Source organism: Patiria miniata, unplaced genomic scaffold, assembly GCF_015706575.1.
Source record: "Patiria miniata isolate m_02_andy unplaced genomic scaffold, ASM1570657v1 HiC_scaffold_1, whole genome shotgun sequence".
NCBI lineage: Eukaryota > Metazoa > Echinodermata > Asteroidea > Valvatida > Asterinidae > Patiria > Patiria miniata.
The window spans coordinates 19969983-19990108 of NW_024037047.1; the positions used below are offsets into that span (position 1 = coordinate 19969983).

The 20126-nt window shown below is 40.6% G+C and overlaps 1 protein-coding gene across 2 annotated transcripts in view; it reads left to right on the plus strand.

Moving 5' to 3' along the window:
- The first annotated feature begins 2832 nt into the window (after nt 1-2832).
- LOC119724988 (UHRF1-binding protein 1-like) overlaps nt 2833-20126 on the plus strand; it is a 46576-nt gene continuing 29282 nt past the window's right edge. For both annotated transcript variants that reach the window (XM_038196356.1, XM_038196363.1), the window contains exons 1-8: nt 2833-2921; nt 4814-4976; nt 9303-9341; nt 10943-11028; nt 12030-12138; nt 13662-13865; nt 15283-15477; nt 16803-16983. In XM_038196356.1, the coding sequence (XP_038052284.1) occupies nt 2878-2921; nt 4814-4976; nt 9303-9341; nt 10943-11028; nt 12030-12138; nt 13662-13865; nt 15283-15477; nt 16803-16983 (1021 nt within the window). In that variant the 5' untranslated portion in view covers nt 2833-2877. The remainder of the gene's footprint in view (nt 2922-4813; nt 4977-9302; nt 9342-10942; nt 11029-12029; nt 12139-13661; nt 13866-15282; nt 15478-16802; nt 16984-20126) is intronic.

Below are 20126 nucleotides of genomic sequence, written 5' to 3' on the forward strand. Positions count from 1 at the left end.
TGTTCTCTCAAAATATTTCGAGGGAGGAATAAAATTCTGAAGAACCAATTAATATCAGATTTTCTAGTTTAATTCAAATGTTGGTGAAAGTTGAAAACCTCCCCCCCCCCTTCTACAAAACCCCATACATTTCCCAAAGGGACCAGTTTAGGAAACGGACAATAAAAATACCCACTTCAAGCTATGTCTTAACGCCTATTGTCAGTGACACTACGAAGTATCACCCACGGACTTGATCTGCTCGCTGCGCATGCGTATTTTACAGAACCGAGTGATTTTCATTTTCACAAAGTAACACGCATGTACACAAATAACCATTTCTGCAGAATTCTGCCAGAAATCTGCCTAAAAAATCCATTCTGTCAAATTTTCTGTCAAACTTGTCTTTTAACAAAAAATCTGTCAAAGTTAGCTGAAAATCGGTTAAAACGGTTACCCTGAAAATGTCACACTACTGAGTCGGCGTAGGCTGGCAACGGGTCTCCCTGGCCGAGCACAGGGGTCCCGACGCTACGGTTGCACTGCGATGGAGTCCGTGCTGGTGCCCTCTGCCGGCGGCCCGGCACCGACGTTACAATATCATCAAGAATACAAAAAACAGGCTGGAATTACAGCCGAGAGCGGCAAGATTTGCATGCATTAAACTTCCGTCGGACTAATCACAAATTTGGGATAAAAGTGGCGCAGAACTATGTATACCAGTCACTGTCATACTAGTCCATTTATTACGGGCAATTCCACACCAAAGTGGACATGACACCAAAAAATTCAAATGCAGGTAACTTGATGAACAAAAACAGACGTGGAAGAAATGGCAACACGAACATCTTTTAACAATCTCTTTTACCCATCTATGATCAGCACCGTGAAAACGATTGCTTCAAATTTTCCTCATATTGAAGGACCCTTGTATGGTGGAATCACCTGCCTGATAAGGGAGGCCGCGACTGTTCAATTCTTCAAGACCAACTTCTTGGCAACATCCAGATGTCATCTTTAATAAGGGGGCCATCATCATCAGCGTCCGCTAGCCACCACGCGCCAGTCCTGCAACTTACTACGCGTTGCAATGATGCTGTTGCAGTACCCAGGAGACACAGAATAGAACCACTACCGCGCGGAGTCTCAGACGTACTGTGTGGGCCGCCGGGCTCAGAAGTGGCAATCTATACCCCCCCCCCCCCCCCCCCCGTGCATCTGCCACACCCCTTTTACCAAAAAAAAAGTCAATGGTATTACAATGGTAACCAATGGTGACCATTGTGACTGAATCGTTTTGAACGGTAAAATCGTTGGTATACTATAATGGTTAACAAATGCTGGTCTGTATGGTTTCATATGGTAAACCAGTGTTATATGGTAACCAAACATAACCAATGGTATCCGATGGTAATTCCATGATGCTCAATGGTCGAAACACTAACAAATGGTACCCGTATGGTATTGCATGAAAACCAAATGGTGCTGAATGGTACCAATATGGTAAATCGGTGGTACGTGCTCAATGGTTCAAGTCAATATCAAATGGTACTCGATCGACGTATGGTATAACCTTGGTGTTGAGTGATAGGCCTACCAATGGTCAGTGCTCGATGGTTGAAACACTAGCAGTATGGTACTCGTATGGTAAAACCGAATGGTGCTGACTGGTACCAATGGTAAATCAGTGGTACGTGCTCAATGGTTCAAGTCAATATCAAACTGGTACTCGATCGACGAATGGTTTATAACCTTTGGTGTTGAGTGGTAGGCCTACCAATGGTCAGTGCTCGTTGGTTGAAACACTAGCAAACGGTACTCGTATGGTATTGCATGCCAAAAACCGAATGGTGTTGAAAGGTACCAATGGTACATCAGTGGTACGTGCTCAATTGTTCAAGTCAATATCAAATGGTACTCGATCGACGTATGGTTTATAACCTTTGGTGTTGAGTGGTAGGCCTACCAATGGTCAGTGCTCGATGGTTGAAACACTAGCAAACGGTACTCGTATGGTATTGCATGCCAAAAACCGAATGGTGTTGAAAGGTACCAATGGTAAATCAGTGGTACGTGCTCAATTGTTCAAGTCAATATCAAATGGTACTCGATCGACGTATGGTTTATAACCTTTGGTGTTGAGTGGTAGGCCTACCAATGGTCAGTGCTCGTTGGTTGAAACACTAGCAAACGGTACTCGTATGGTAAAACCGTATGGTGCTGACTGGTACCAATGGTAAATCAGTGGTGCTCAATGGTTCAAGTCAATATCAAATGGTACTCGATCGACGTATGGTTTATAACCTTTGGTGTTGAGTGGTGTACGTAGGCCTACCAATGGTCAGTGTTCGATGGTTGAAACACTAGCAAATGGTACTCGTATGGTAAAAGCGAATGGTGCTGAATGGTACCAATGGTAAATCAGTGGTGCTCAATGGTTCAAGTCAATATCAAATACGTACTCGTATGGTTTTTGTATACCATTGGAGAACGTGTCTCGGACGCTGAATTCAGGCCCAATTCAAAACATGATTTAGCAACCTTTGATTTTAAATTGCGATCCTAGAATGCTGTTTTTCTTGGAATATGAAGCTGAAGCTGAGCTGAAACTTCATGAAGTAAGTTGTTCAGTATCCTTCATTATATTTTGAACACTTTTGTTGCTTCAAACGAATAAAATGCACTAATTACAAATGATGGACTATAGCTTTAAGTGCTGCATGCGTGTTGCATGGTTAAGTCAAGAGCGCCCTCTATCGCTTCATGGAAAACAAAATGGCAGCTGCTTGGTGCGGTGTGGCATCGAAGTCGGACGATTAAAGCTGTCAAATTAAAACGATAATTTACGACGTATAAAGGGTTGATGAGAGTCTCGAAGGGAAGCAAAAGGCGGTTGAGATGGCGTCGATAATTAAGGGACAAATCATCAAGCATCTCTCAAAGTAAGTTGAACCGATGAACGACAGTCGTCGTACTCGTCGTAGGCGTATTGTGCGACTGTGTATGTAAATAAATGTCGGCGATCGTGAAGTACAAGTGTCATGAGTGTAGGGCCCGGTTCCTATAACTTTTGATAAGGGAACAAAATCCACTTTCAAATTATTGGACCTACCAAACTAGTTGGCGACATTCTCAATAAAGAGGTATGTCATAGATAGAGGGCAGGGTTTTGATTTTTTGAGGGAAATTTGGGGGTAAAATGACGATGACAGCGCGGCGACAACATGCGACCCGAAAATAAAGATGGCGATCACCGCGTGATGTACCGTGAGCACGCACGGCGCGCTGAATCGCAAGGCACAAACAGCGTGGGAAAATCGTGATTTCTACCCCAAGAATCTGTTCGAAATTGCAAAATGGGTGTCATTAGAAATAGAATTGAGAAAAGTCTGCTTTTGATTGTAAAGGTGATTTTTGAGCAATAAAAAAACATTTTTGACTCAAAACAAAACAGGGGCCCTTCACTTCACGATCGCCGTAATGTCATTGTGTTTGTGATTGTGTTTGTTTTTTTCATACGTGAATATTATGGTTGACGGTCATGCAGATGGGACTTGTCAGGCCTAGTTGTCCAAACCCTGAGACTGGTCTAAAAAATTTTTAAGTCTTTTCCAACTAAATGTTTCAATATTTTCCCTGTGCTAGTGCTAGGGCCTACTGCTAAATTTCACTTTTTAGGACATCCCTCTCGGATGGTTGAAAAGTCATTGAAGGGGAAAACTAAATGGCATACACATGCATGACATGTACTTCTTTCCTTCGGGGCAATTGTCAATTTCAGGGCGATTGTCAATTTCAGGGGCAATTGTCAATTTCGGGGCGATTGTCGCTTCGCGTTTCGGTACGCCACTCGACACCCTTTGAAGTTGTACAACATTTGTACAAACCCTGAGACTGGTCTGAAAAATTCTGAGTGAGCAAGTGTTTTCCAACTAAATGCTTCAATATTTTCCCTGCTAGGGAAAATATTTTATTTGCTTTGTCATTGTACTTTTGTTCATTTGTTGGCCGAATAAATAATAATAATAATAATAATAATGCTAAATTTCACTTTTTAGGACATCCCTCTGATGGTTACAAAGTCATAAAGGGAAAACTAATGGCGTACGTATCATATGGGCAATTCCACACAAGTGCGACATGAGGGTCAACATTTCAAAATGATTTTTTTTTCTCAAATACCGGTATCTTTCCTACATGAACAATTGATAGGGCATATTCTGAAGTGCCTTGAAATAAATAAACCATTGTTCTCAGCCAATTATTTTGTAAGTTACAGCACTTTGAAGTTGAAGCTCTGTTTATGCCAAAAATTCTGGGTATGAACACAAAAGTAATTTCTTTTAGTATTTTCATTAATCTAATATTCTTGAAGTTATTTACAAAAAATGTATGTGTGAAAATAACCACTCTCGGAGTTTATTTTTTGGAAAATTACCTTAGGCTTAGTGTAATGTCAGCCACAAAAAACGGTGAATTTTTTCCATAAACATGATAAAAGTATACATGATAGCAATTAAAACCTGCCCTTCATTATTTTCTTAGTACAGGGCCTGGGTAATGCAACAATGTTATCAAGTGGGCAAATAATTGTTATCTAAAGATTTAGTCAATTGAACAAAAGTGTATTGTCAGTCACGTACATGACGTCACACGCCATTTTACAAGATACATGTATGATCTTGTTGCACGGACATAACGATTTGTTCAACAAAACACACCAATGACTAATAAATAAGTTAGACTAATTTGATTTTTCTCAAACTAGAATACAGTTGAAGACCACGCTTTCATTTTTTTTTTTTTTTTTTTTCAATTCAATTGAATATTCCAGATTTGCCAAGAACCTGTCGCAGGATAGGATCCGTCTGAGCACGCTCAAAGGCGAGGGGAATCTGTCGGACTTGGAGCTTGATGAGGATGCTCTGATGGAGGTTCTAGAATTCCCGTCCTGGCTGGTACTCAACAAAGCGGTGTGCAACAAACTCTCCGTCAAGGTAGGATATTGACCAGACTGGGACCCGGAGTGCAGAAAAACATGCAGAACCAAATCAGGAGCACGTTTTGGCGCTGTGACCGTAAACATGTTTCTGGTTCGCGGCCGTTTTGGCGCTTCGGTTACACTGAAATGACGTCATTGTTGCGACCAAAATTGAACCAAAGTTTCCGGTCAGTTCACCTACATTTCAAGATGGCGGAAAGGTATACAAGCTTAGCAGACGACGTTACTTTTTACCATAAATGGGGTTTAAATAGTGGGTTTTTACCTTCAATTGGTACGAAAGTTGATACAGAATATCAGGCCTACTCTTTTTAGAACTCTAGGGGAAACGCTATAAAAAAAACCTCCCACTTCTGCTTTGAATGTTATTGTTAATCATGTCCGGTCGCTGCGTGATGTTTTTGGGGGGTTGTGCAGTCACGTAGGCAGTAACATGACGTCATGAACAATTTTCCGGTCAGTCATTTTCGCGGTGCACAGGAAACATGTTTCAGGTCACGGCTGTGACGTCAGAAACATGTTCCAGTTCAAGGGCCGCCAAAACGTGCTCCAGGCCAACTTTACTCACTCTGAGCCAACAAAATTCTCCTAAATTTTTATGAGGCAAAGAGAAGGTCTTCATTATTCACCATCCAAGTTTGGGGTCTCAATTCAATTTTTAAAGGAGACTTTTCTTCAACATTTTGCACCTGAGAGTGATGCAAAGTGATTGCAGTTTGAAGCCAAAGATTAGACTGGTACTGTCCAACTTTTTGAAAAGATTGACTACAGTAGTCTGGTACATGTAGAATCTTTGGAGAAAATGTATAGAAATGGAGACTGGGTGCCAGATGTTTCTTTTGACTTCCTACATGTACATGTGCTAAGGAGTTTGAGACTGTGTTGGACTGGTTGTTATATCATAGAGCAAGGACCCAAGGAGTTCGTACTCCAAGAAAGTAAAATGATGGTCGCCGCGCTCGAAAGCTACAATAGAAAGCACCTGGCAGCCAGCTGCTCAGTTGCTTACTACGCTAATCTCGACACAATAGAGATCCGCGCTAACTAATGCCAGAAAAGGAGTTTGCATGGCTTCGTAGACAGTAGGCCCTACCGTGGTAAATACGCATGCGCACATTGCGCAGTTGTCATACATCGCTAAAAATGAATGATTTTGAAGTGTTTGTTTGCAGTTGGATGATACTGTATATAAATATGGTCAACATCACTGGAACAATCATTTCATGAAGAACAAAATGCTCTGTAGCTTTAGTGTGAAAAGTTGTGAAATTTTCCAAAAAAACACATTTCATCAATGATATATATTGCAAATTAAAACGTCTGAAAATACATGAAAACTTATCTGAAAGAAATCCAATTTATCTCCAAATTACAGGGACAGATAACGCTTTTAAGCACCAACAACTGCACATTGCTAACTTCAGTTCATAACTCACATCTAACAACTGCGCAGTTGTCAAAACCTATCTTGTCGTAAAATATTTTTTTTTTAAAAGAGCAGCGACGTGACATGACTTATTATGCAGCATATAGGGAGGTTGTTGGTTACCAACTAAAAAGGCGGCGACGATCATCGTGTTCAAAGGCCGCTGGCATTCACGCTTTGAATGGTCGAGGCTTGCGGTCACAGTGCTGTAGCTATAGACATTCCCGAGGGATTGGTATGTTAATGGTCAAAATGTAAATCGCCCAAGAGTTCTGACTCCTTGGGTCCTTGCTCTATGGTTATATGTGCCAGTTTATTTTCTTGTGTTGCATGTTTTCAATATCTTAGGCGAAGTAAAAAAAAACATGTTTTTTATACCCGCCCACTTCCTTTTTGGAGGCCACCTGGATTTTTGTATTATTTTTATTTTTGAAAAATGCAGTAATAAAAACACTGAAAAAGTCCATGGTTAAAGCGAATGCATCTAAAACTGTTCATTGTAGGCCAATACAACTCTAACTGAATCTGTATTGTATGTATATGTAAATTTGCTCAGTTCTCTTGTCCAACTTGCCTTTCATTTTAAAAGTGTCTTTGAACAGTGCGAACACCAACGGTTGCAGGAAATTTTAAAATGACGGCCATCTTGAAAAAAAATAAAAATAAAAATCCCCTCTTCATCCTTTTTTCAAAAACCTGTACGAGAAACACGCTTTTTTTTATTTGGCCTTAAATGTCATGCTTTCAAGTTTTGGGATTCTCGTACACAGTATGAGAGTTGTAGCTGTGCCAATTTCTCCAACATTTTGTCTAATGAGAAACATAATGTTGTTGCTATTTTTTCTCTGAAGTCAACCATTGCACGTACAATGTACATAGGCATCATGCAGTAATCACTCAATTGGTTCTTGAACATGACGTCTCTTTGAAAAAATTCTTCAGAGCCATGGGTCTGCTAGAAGAATCAGCTACAGATATAGGATTTGATTTAATGTAAAACAATAAAGTGAGACAATACATGACATGCATGAGTGCATGTACATACTTTTGGGAATTATCTCTGGGCCTTGAACTCGTCTGTATTAAAAATACAAATTGATCGTAGCTACCGAAGTGCTTCAATCAATGTAGATATTAAACCTCATTTAAGTTCTCTATAAAATATGTTGCAATTCCATAACTGTAGCCTTTGAAAAACAGTTAGCGTAAAAATAGCCACTTTGTTAAAGAGGTTGTGGAATGCTCGAAGACATTTCCGTCATTTTTGGGGTATATGTAGACTAAGGTGTGATGAAATAAAAACGACTATTGTTTCTGTCATGAAATGAGTACAAAGGGTACTTTTGAGAGCTATTTTTCAGGTCCTGTTTCGACCCGAACGTGCAATTTGTGTAAAAGTCGTCGTTGCGGGCAGCAAACAAAACACAGTAAATTGTGACGTAATAAACAGGACTCGTTTATGCTACTCTGCATCGGGAGTCCTGTTTATTACGTCACGATTTACTGTGTTTTGTTTGCTGCCCGCAACGACGACTTTTACAGAAATTGCACGTTCGGGTCGAAACAGGCATGACAGGACTTGAAAAACAGCTCTCAAAAATACCTTTTGTACCCATTTTATGACAGAAACAATAGTCGTTTTTATTTCATCACACCTTAGGCTACATATAGGCTAGGTACCCGAAAAATGACGGAAATGTCTTCGAGCATTCCACAACCTCTTTAAAATAATGCAGTGCATTCGAAAGTCCTAAAGAACTTCACAATTATTACCCTGTTCGACATCAGGTCGTGAGACCCATTTTCTGCAGCAGCTCACTGGGACGTACCCTTGCGGGTACCCATTTACAAACATGTACCAGTACATATACATGTAGGCCTACTCGATGGAGAGAGGCAATTGTGGTAAAGTGTCTTGCCCAAGAACACAAGCACCATGTTCCTATCAACCCACATAGGCCTACATGTACCAGGGCACAGGATGCAAACAATGTAGTCATTGGACTGAGGCACTCCAGAACTGATGACCTGTGACCGGTTAGATTGATATCAAGTGGTTGTTTTATAATTTGACAAGTTGTTGGGGAGGGGGTGTGGTGGGGTGGACATCTAATATGTCCCACTTTCAGTGTACAGTTGTTACAAAGCCCCATTGACCATGCACACATGTACATGGTTACACAGTACATGTATACTGTACAGACATCTGAATATTATTCATCCAAGCTCAAATCTACACAGGTTGTGTGGGTGAATGAATCAATAAAATTGATACTGCAATGTACATGTGCATATATGCCGATAGGCACAATGTGTACTCAAATGCCTGTGGATCAGTTGATGTACATACATGTAATATACATTGTACATCCATTACATAGACACATTCACCCTTGCTAAATTTACTATGCATTATGACTAAGTATACATTATACTTTGTGTACACATAGGCCTATTATTATGACTAAGTATACAAGTACAGTACAAGATCAACACTACATGCACTGGCATGACTGGGGTACAGGTACATCATGTCCATGTACATGTCCATGTACGTGTACATGTACATGTGTATATTGCATGTGCACAATGTATAAATAGACGTGTTCAGGCTTCTGCGTTCATTGATTTCGTCTGCTGATGATTTTGATAATGCCTTTATTGTTTTTCATCATGTACAGTGAAGGGCGTTTTTGTGCCTCGTTTCAGTACATTAAATTTAATTTACATACAATGTACATGTACACACATACACCAATAGTATACAATATCATTCATGCCATTGCAGTTTTAAGGGATACAGTTTCAGTGAAGTGTGATAGAAATAGTATTTTAAAACTGTAGTGATGTGTTTCTGATACATGTACACATTTCTGGTGTGTTTTTTTTTCTTAGATTCCCTGGACCAAGTTGAAAACACATCCAATCTGCATTGTAAGTAAAGGGATTCAACTACATGTAGCTACAAAACGTAGCACTATAATTAAAGTGCTTTTGCATGTTATTGGTTAGTCCTAATTACATTTGAAATGACTGGATCACCAACATGTACATGTATTTTTAATGCCCCTCTGCGTAGTCTGCCCAACCCTCTATTTTAATCTGTTACACCCCTCAACAAAGCGCTCTCCCCCTTTCTTTTAAAGTCTGCCACGCCCCTCTACATAGTCTGCCACACTGGGCAGCATAATCTGCCAAACCCTCTTTATCAAGTCTGCCACGCCCCCTGCATAAAACACTCTATTTCAAGTATGCCACGCCCCCTGCATAAAATACTCTATTTCAAGCCTGCCACGCCCCCTGCATAAAATACTCTATTTCAAGTCTGCCACGCCCCCTGCATAAAATACTCTATATCAAGTCTGCCACGCCCCCTGCATAAACACTCTATTTCAAGTCTGCCACGCCCCCCTGCATAAACATTCTATTTCAAGTCTGCCACGCCCCCCTGCATAAACATTCTATTTCAAGTCTGCCACGCCCCCTGCATAAACACTCTATTTCAAGTCTGCCACGCTCCCTGCATAAACACTCTATTTCAAGTCTGCCACGCCCCCTGCATAAACATTCTATTTCAAGTCTGCCACGCCCCCCTGCATAAACACTCTATTTCAAGTCTGCCTTGCACCTCTGCATACATTGTAGTCCACCACGCCCCTCTGCATAGTCTCCGAGCCCCTCTAAATTTGAAATCTGACACGCCAATCTGCCATGTCTTCCCAACCCTCTAATTTAAGTCTGCCACGCCACTCTGTCTAGTCTACCACGCCACTCTGTCTAGTCTACCACACCCATCATACACATAGTCGCTAACGCGAGAGTCTGCCACACCCCTGCGCTAGGTGCTTCATGTATCCCACTTCATTTCAGGTCTACAGCATTTCTTAAAGTTCAATATTAAAACTCTCCTTATTAAATACGTAGTGCTATTTACCATAAATGCATTGAAAGGGACACTAGGTCCCGGAACAGCCCAATTGGGTTGCAAAACGCGCTTTGAACGAGATGATGTTAAATCGGAAATATCATTAAAAGTAGGATATAAACATCCACACAACTAAGCTATCCTTTCAAAACTGGGCGTTTTTGTGTTATTCCTGTATTATGCGTGCGAGAACGAATTTCGGGGTCCACTTTTGCGACCCCATAAATTCGAGCTGTTTGGGTGCTAGTTGTGATTCGTAAAGTGCTCGCCTTTTGCGGACGTTGAAGAAACCATATTTTTTGCATTGGTGATTGGTCGCCGCTGTTCCCGAGACACACAATGTGTATATCGTACACTGAGAACGACATGAGAAATGTACCTGTACTCAGTTATAAATGTCCGATGTAAACAAGCGGGTTTTTTTTCGTCTTTTCTTGGGAACGGTAAGACATTAGGTTGGTTTCCTTTCAACCAGATGTTTGAAATAGGATAAGTAAACATTCCAAAACATAACATTTTCTTGGATTTCAGGGCCTAGTGTCCCTTTAATCTGATTCATAAGAACAGCTTGATCCTCATATATATGTTTCTGCTTCATTTACACCTGCAGTATCTGGACCAGGTGGAGCTGGAAATGGCCACATGTCGGACTCTACGGGAAACGGTCGACACGCTGCAAGACACGGCAAAGCAAGTGTGAGTGTGGATTATCGACAACTTTGTATTTGATTTGTTGGTAGCACTCACAAGAACAAGACTTAAAACAAGGCTTGCGAAGAGTCATAAAACTCTTTTTTTGTTCAAAATTGAAGTTTTTGCATGCATGTTGTCTACAGAACTGGGTAATCTTGTAGACTACTCCGGCTCCAGCCATTTTTGGAGGTGGCTCCAGGCTCAGGTGAGACGGGCTCAGGTAGTACGCATGCACCTGAGGCTTCTCTACCAGCAGGGTAACCAAAATGCGCGCACGCCTTTAAAGGGAACGCACATCATTGGCTTTTGCTGTAATTTTCAGAAATGAACTACATGATGGGTTAGTATCATAGATCAATATTGTTACACTGACATGTTTGAAGTTTTGTATTCGAAAATGCTGGAAAAACCACGTTGATTCTTTGTGTGATTGGAAGCCAGTGTAATTTGATAAGTTCAGGAGTGATGGAGTCGAACTTCCGTTTGTTGGAGTCGGTCAATCAGTCAGTGAGATACGAGCAAAGAGGACTCTAGAATGGTCCTCTGGGACCTGCAAAAACAAAACAATTTTTATGTCTTTCTTGTCCACTAGAAATTATATATACCGGTAGTCTACAAATTCATAAAGGCTCTGCACTGAGGGAATACGTTGTGTGCCGATTAACCCTTACTCCCCAGCGAAATTTACTAGGAACCATACCCATTCTGGCAAATTCCAACACCCACAAATTGTACACACACACTGTTGGATTTAGTTTCCGGAGGTATGCCAACCCCAGTCAAAAGACCATCAGTTTAGGGGTACTGTACCTATCCCAACAGATTTAAACAAAACCTGCTGTTGAACTTTGATGGGTTGAGTTTGGTTAGGGTTAAAGAAAGATTAAACAGGGAGGTTTCTCCTCCTCCTCTCTCCCCCCTCCACCTTTCCCAAATCTAGGATTGACATGTTCTTATTCGTTACTTGACTTCAGCTCAAGCTTTTACATGTTTGTTTTTGGCAGACCTGTGAGTAGGTATGGGTTTGCTGAGAAGGTCGTTGATGGCATGTACATTCACATCAACTCGATAACGGGCACGCTCAAGTCGGATACATTCCACATCAACCTACAGGTAGGATAGTGATGCCAGATCCTTTGATGTAGAAGAGTTGCCATTCCCCACCACATATTAATCACTAGTCGAGTCCATCACAAGTCAATTACAGATTAAGAAAAAAGTGATCACAAGTTGATCACAAAGTTAACGCAAGTCATTCACAAACTAAAAAAGAGTTGAACAGTGGGCGATCAAGTTGATCACATGTCAATCACAAGTTGATAGCATTCCAATTACAAGTCAAGCACAGATTGATCAAAAGTCAATCACGTGTCAGTCACATGTCAATCGCAAGTTAATCACAAGTCAATCATAAGTTGATCACATGTCAATCACGTGTCAATCACATGTCAATCACAAGTAATCCATTCCCAACTCAATGAGTCATTCCTCTGTCATGTCTGTCATTGTTCGTCCCAAATATTCATGACCAGACTTTGCATACTGTTATAACTTCTACCGGTACTTGTGTCAGTCACTAAGTTAGATTTCTTCTTTGTTGGTTTGTTAGTTCGTTTGTTACTTCAGTAAAATTTCACAAAACTACTCATCTTTTGTTCTTCTTTTTTTTGGAAAAGAGGAAAAACACTATATAATGCCATGTCTGCACAATTTAGTCCCATTCCTTCTCGGTAATCCTGCTCTGTGCATTTGCTGTAGCTACACAAGTACGAAACCCTCAACATTATACATGCGTAGACTCAAGAAGCCAATTAGAACAAATTGAATTTTGCAATACCCGCCTGCCCACCCAGTACAACCTTGCTTAAGGGCATCTAAAGTGCAGGGGATGCACAACTAATGAATAACGAGACAAAATGAAAAATAAACAGCACAAGCACAACGCTTGCTAGCAAATACATATACAATTAATTTGTTAATTGAATGCTTCGGACCACAATATTAACCCCACCTCCCCATGATTATTATTTATTTGTTTTACCTTGCACGGTACCGAGTCATCTATGCACCTGTAATTCAAATGTACTGTATTTTGTCTCTTCGTTTATAATTTTTAATTAATAGATTTTCATGTATGCCAGTTATAAAAGTCAGTTTTTTGGCCATATTTCTAGCATTCAATTTTAAATTATCGGCTTCTTATTTTTCTCTTGGACTTTTTCATGGTTACCTAGTTTAGTTTATTTTGTTTAACTGTTTAAATGTACAGTGCACTATCAATTGGTGTTTTATCTATAAATTGTTATTGTTTCCTCATTATGATGTATTAACTTATTTATTATATGTGATGCGATCAAGCTAAATGAGTCGTTTGTCGACCCCGGTCAACAATTTTGTTATAACAGATTTGAAAAGAGCACAATCTCAGCATAACTGCTGTGAAAACCGCATGCTGATACCATCTTTAGTTCAGAAATTATGAATTCGGAACACCAAGAGATGTGATGAAGTGATGTGATGAAGTGGCCCTATTTTGGCCTGTATCTTCAAATAAAAATTCCCGACAAACGACTCATTTAGCTTGATCGCATCACATATATTTATGCACTTATTCATTAAATTTGTTTTTCATACAGATTGCCCAACTCATTGTTCAGAGCACAACTCCCAACTGGAAAGCGGCAGACCTGCGCTACAGCCGCATCAAAGACTCCAATCGGGAACAGATACTCACCTTCAAAGAATTGGAATGGTCCACCGTGCGCCTGACATTAGATGCGATTGAAACTGACAAGGAACGGCCCACTACCCCAATTAGGTTGATCACTAATCAAGGAAAGGTAAGGCAAACAGGCATGTACCATCAAGACTCAGGAAGTGTACGTATAATGAGTTACGACTGTTTCATTTCACTGGTAAACAGTTGCAAGGTACCATCAAGACCTAAGAATAATATGTGGACCTACATGTACAAGTGTATGTCAATGGTAACCTGGGCCCAATTTCACGGCGCTGCTAAGCACACGATTTTTTTTTAACAGAGTCTTCGTCTATTTCACGGAGACCGTAAGCATAAGCACAGCAAAAGGCACGCTAACCTCGGGGGGGAAATTTGCTTAACGTAGTGACGTAACAATAGAAATCTCCATGCACGCGTGACCGTTAGCACATCCACGCCGTGAAATAGTGCTTAAGGTTAGCACATTTTTCTGCTTTGCTAAACACAACTTTTCTGCTAACTGTTAAGCAGCGCCGTGAAATTGGGCCCAGGGCCCAATTTCTTGGCCCTGCTAACCACAGAATTCCGCGCTTACGATCATCATTTTGTACGAACAGCGCTAGCAGAAAAATTCTGTGCTAACCTGTCAGCACAAAATCCTTAGTTATGGGATATACGCATGCGCAAAAGCCAAAATTCCTCACTAATGTGTGAAATACGCTTACCCTAAGCACGGAATTTTCTGCTACAGTAAGCAGGGATTTATCGCTAAAGGTAAGCAGAGCCAAGAAATTTGGCCCTGGTGTAAATGTTGGAGTAGTGGTTTTTTTATTATTAAGGGAATAAATGTGTGCTCTGGAGGTTTTTATCACTCTGTTTAAGACCACTTAGAGTCTGGGTGCTGATAATTACCCGAGCAGGAGGCGAGGGTAATTATCAGCACCCAGACTCTAAGTGGTCTTAAACAGAGTGATAAATACTGACGGAGCACATATTTATTCCCATTCATAAATACCTTTTCGGTAAAAAAAATCATATAATTCGTTCAAACCATACCGATTTTGTTCAACAAATTCACTTTATGCTTTTTGAAATATCCCTCTTGCAAAATAATGGAGTGTTCAGCTGGCGAGTAAGATGTAAACAACCCTTTTATGGAGATTGACGCGCGTGTATCATGTTCTGCGCGATGTCGCGGAGAACGCACCTGGCGCGTTGCGTTTTGAATTTAGAACTTTAAAATTCTGACTCCCTGGTAGTGTTGCGCATGCCTTTGTGAGGATTGTGAACGGTCAACCAATGAAACGATAAGAGGCACTGGATTTTCAGGAGTCCACATTTTATTGTGACACTGGAAAAGTGTTTAAGACCAGCTAGCCATGTCTTTATCATCTGTTTAAGACAGGCCACGTGACGGGCTCTCGACCTATAGGAATAGCTAAACTGTCTGAGGTATTTATGAATGTTATTTATAAGCACCGTAAAAAAAAACAAGCAGTGCCCACTTGTACCTGGCTTTTCTTTTCCCTGGTAACCAGGTGCGGGTTACCATCAAGAAGCGGGAGGTCGACTGCAGCTTGGTGACGTCCAAGCTTCAGATGCTGCTGGACGACATCCTATGGGTGCTGACCGACTCCCAGATGAAAGCCGTCATACTTCACATCCGCAGCCTCATGCCCGTCATCCAGAAAGCGGCCAATCTCAGTAAAGCGAGGGCAGCTGATAAAGGACAGGTATCGACCAGTTTCCCTTTCTTGTTTATTTGATAAATATTTGTAATAAAAACTCATGTATCCTCTCTGAGTGATGCCTGATTGCTATTACCTTGCAGCATTGCTAATGTTGCTGGCATCATGACTTTGGGCGTGATCCCTGGCTTCATGGCATGTACCGGTTAATAGCTTCTGACTAGCACCCTTGAACAAAGATATTAACCCTTTCCTTACCACATTGTTTATTGACTTTGCTCTCCCCAGAACCAAATTGTTTGCTCAGTCATGCGGAAATCACTAGAGCGTGAAAAAATGACCACAAGTCGAAAACTCACTTTTTCAACCCAGATTTTCACTGCCAAGGAGTGATTTAAATAATAGGTGTTGTGTGTAAAGTTTGTTCCTTGAACCTTACTCTTTTATGTGATATAAAATGAACTCCATATGTGCAAATATAAGAAAGTTATGCCTTTTTGTTCATCTGGTCCCATTTATCAAACTGCAGGCCATTTCACCACATGACCAAAGGGCACTCCATACCTCAAATTGTGCGTGGATACTTATGAAGCACTTTTCTCATTTTTTTTTCTTCATGGTAATACTATGAATAAACTACACATTAGAATGATCCGAAAACACTCTTTCAGCTGGTATATGGTTGATGTATGGGTGGCCAAACATAGCAACATGCCGCCTTTCTGAAAAGTAGTAAATATATCTGGATTGAGGGTGTTCTGTGTGTGGGGGTTCTTCTTGTCGACAAAAGTCGCCCATGGTACGGGAAGGGTTAACAAATTTGGAAACCGCCAACATAGGGCTGGATAGCTCAGTTGGTAGAGCACGGTACGGTGTCCTGAAGAGGGATACTGGGGCGGAGCCCAAGGCAGAACTGGCTGCCTGCGAGGGAGGCTGGAGTCGCCGCAGGAGATCCCGCCTGCGAGCGACGTAATAATAATCCAGAGGCTGCAGATTCAGATCCAACTCTGGTTAATTCTTTTGTTCAGTTTATTATTATTTTTCATGCACCTAGTCTTGAGGTTTAATTGATTAGGTTTAATAGCCACACTCCTCTGCGAGAGATCCCCGTTTTCTATTTTCCTTACGATACTAGCATTGTGACCTTGGACGTAATCCCCAACTGAATGGCATAAGTTTATAGCTTCTGTGGACATAGATATTGATAAAGTGGGATATAGCCAATATACCGGTAGGGCTGGATAGCTTAGTTGGTAGAGCACCGGAACAGTACTCCGGAGGCTGGAGGTTCATACCCCACTCCAGTCAATTTCTTTGTAGTTGGAAACTTTGACTTTATAGTTAAATGTTACCTTTTCTCAATGTGTTAGCCCGCCACTGCGCCAACCCAAGACAGCCCAGCAAGCCACGCCGCCCACAACATCAAAACGCAAAAGGAGCTACAAAGCCTGCAGTACTTTGAAAAGTACGACGTGCAGGAAACCTCCTATCACTTATTCACCCGGAGCATCGACCTGCACCTGTGCGATGAGATGAACCAGCCGGAAAAAGGTGAGAAGAGGACTTGCACAAGTCCGTTGGAAAAGATTTTTTAAAAGCAGGATGGTTTCAATGGACTCTTTTGCATCCGCATACTTTTTGCGTGATGGTGCCAAGTGCGCACCACAAAATTTATTCTGAAAGAGCAAAAGAAAAAGAAAAAACTGTAATATATAGCATTTTTCCTTGAGCATCAGCTATGCGTATGATTATGCCTCCCAATGGTCTCCCTAACTTTCCCTTCTCAAGCAGTTAAGGGGTACTTGTGCACGGAATCCATAGGCCCAATTTATTTGGTTATATTAAAGGTTATTCATGTTATAAAGGCAAAAAGCATATAGCACCTAAAATAGTTTTGAGCGCACCAACAATACTGACAGTGGTGATAACTTAGTTTGTTGGAACAGGGAGGTTTATCTGGGATTTGGTGGCCATTTCTGAAATGTTGGCTTCCTATCAGCTTTGGCTTCCTATATCAGCATTGACTTCCTTTCTAGCCGCAGAACCACATGACCATTTTTGAAATTTTGGCTGTATCTCCAGCTCTGGCTTTCTCTCTGGCCCCAGAACCATGTGTGAAAATTTGCTATTCGAACCTTATGGAAACACCCCCAAAAATGTGCTCAAACTTTTTGGACGTGTCAAGGTCAGGGACTTCAAGTAACGAACCAGGACCCCTTTTCTGTGAATAAATTTCCCCTGTGTGTGTAATTTGACATCTGGTTTTCTGCTTGTATGTAGCAGGCATGTAAAGTTGGACAGACTGCGCCTGACCTCTTTTAATGGCCAACATAAAAAAATCTACAATTGTGCTGGTCCCCTTAGTTCATGTAAAAAAGATGCCGTCATGTGCACTAAACAAAGCTAGCGTACTTTTTCAAGTACACGTGCAAGTGAATTCAAGCAGATCAAAGTCTGAAAGTAAGGACAGAGGAAATAAAAATTTACGACATTCTTTCACTCGTAAATTTTATTACGGCTGGAGATTGTGACAGCATTGTGTGTTGTATTGGTGCACTCATGAGGGGTCAAAGTGCGTGTCTGTGCGCTAGTGCAACGCAAATTCCCAACATGTTGTTGAAAGTGCACTAATTGCAATGTTGCTTGCAGATTCAGTAATAAAAGAGATGTGTATAAACCAATAGGCCATACAATTTTTAAGTGAATGAGGATGCAGTAACGATGTGAATGTGAGATGCACAAATTTGGAAATTAATGTCAGTTTATTGAATTTCCAGAATAATTTATATGCAAAGATTAAACATTGCAAAGAGTTATGTTTTGATTAACTGACATATAAACTCACATCATTAACTTCAAATGGGCAATTCCACGGTTACTCATGTTACATTTTCGTAACGTGAGTAACCGATTTTGTGCGTCTTGTTTATCATACATAACTCATTTTGCTGGATGTCATCTTTGGTGCTTAGGTAGGTCTAGGTCTACTCTATCTACCATGGGGATAACAGTTGTTAAACCTTTTCAGTAAGGTAATTATAGCCCAAGGAAACTCAAAAGTACATCAATAATGTAACGTGAGTAACCGTGGAATTGCCCAAATGTACATTTATGAACCAACAAAAGTTATTAGTTATTAGATTCTCCTGACGACGGGCAGAGCATACTGTTTGAAATGTTGAGTCCCTCTGGTTCTTTTCAGAACCACGCATACTCACAAAAGAGATTCATTCACATGCTGCTACCGCAAACTTATCTTGTCTTGGTATCTTTCCAACATGCAAACCTTCAAATCTCATCTTATTAGTTACAGCATCCTCATTTGTTAAGTAAAGTTTGTATATTGCCTGTTGAAATACATTTTGAAAATTCTGTGAATTTCAGCCATTAGAACAATATGCTGGTCATTTTAACAAAATTTTCCTAAATTTTTCCATTTTATTTTATTTTTCACCTTTACACCATTTCTAACCCACACTGGTGACCTTAATGCAGACACGGAAGGTATACACAAAGCATGTGCATGTTGTGTGTCATTAGTGTTTCATGTGTGTTGAGTGCATTACCAATATGTGCATGGGCACTGTGATGTCATGATAGTAAACATGAGTTGTTTTCTTTGGAGAGTAGGGCTGTTCACTTTCAAATAATTTAGTATTCGATTACTCAAAACTACGTTTGACCGAATATTTGGATATTCGGAACTGCCAGCTGCAACTGTGTGCTGCGCTGGTTACTAGTTGCACGAAGAGTGTGCCAGTTAAAGAGGTTGTGGAATGCTCGAAGACATTTCCGTCATTTTTCGGGTAAATGTAGCCTAAGGTGTGATGAAATAAAAACGACTATTGTGTCTGTCATGAAATGAGTACAAAAGTTTTTTGAGAGCTGTTTTTCAAGTCCTGTCATGCCTGTTTCGACCCGAACGTGCAATTTGTGTAAAAGTCGTCGTTGCGGGCAGCAAACAAAACATAGTAAATCGTGACGTAATAAACAGGACTCGTTTATACTACGCTGCATCGGGAGTCCTGTTTATTACGTCACAATTTACTATGTTTTGTTTGCTGCCCGCAACGACGACTTTTACACAAATTGCACGTTCGGGTCGAAACAGGACCTGAAAAATAGCTCTCAAAAGTAACCTTTGTACTCATTTCATGACAGAAACAATAGTCGTTTTTATTTCATCACACCTTAGGCTACATTTACCCAAAAAATGACGGAAATGTCTTCGAGCATTCCACAACCTCTTTAAGATTTAGTTGGCGATCGATATAGAGCACTGCAGAGTGTTTTGCAGAATGACTGTAAAAGGGCTTTAATCTGCTAAAAGGATGTGAACAATGAACCGCTGCCAACAAATAAGTTGCAGTCGACAAAAACAAAAATTGCACCTGACAATAAAACGCCGTAACTTTATGATAAAATAACATAACAGTCGCATGTGTATGTGCGTATTTTTTCCTGAATATTTAAACCGGCAAAAAGCTATTTGAATATTTGGTTGATGATCGAATATTCAACTATTCGGTGTATTTGGGACAGCCCTATTAGTTATGACCCAACTTGTGATGGACCTGACTACTTGTATCTTATTGTTCGTACATAATATTGAATTGTGTGTTTGTGAATGTACTTTAACCCATGTAGTGCAGGTACTAGACCTTTAACCCTTCAGTTGTGTAGATTTGAACAGA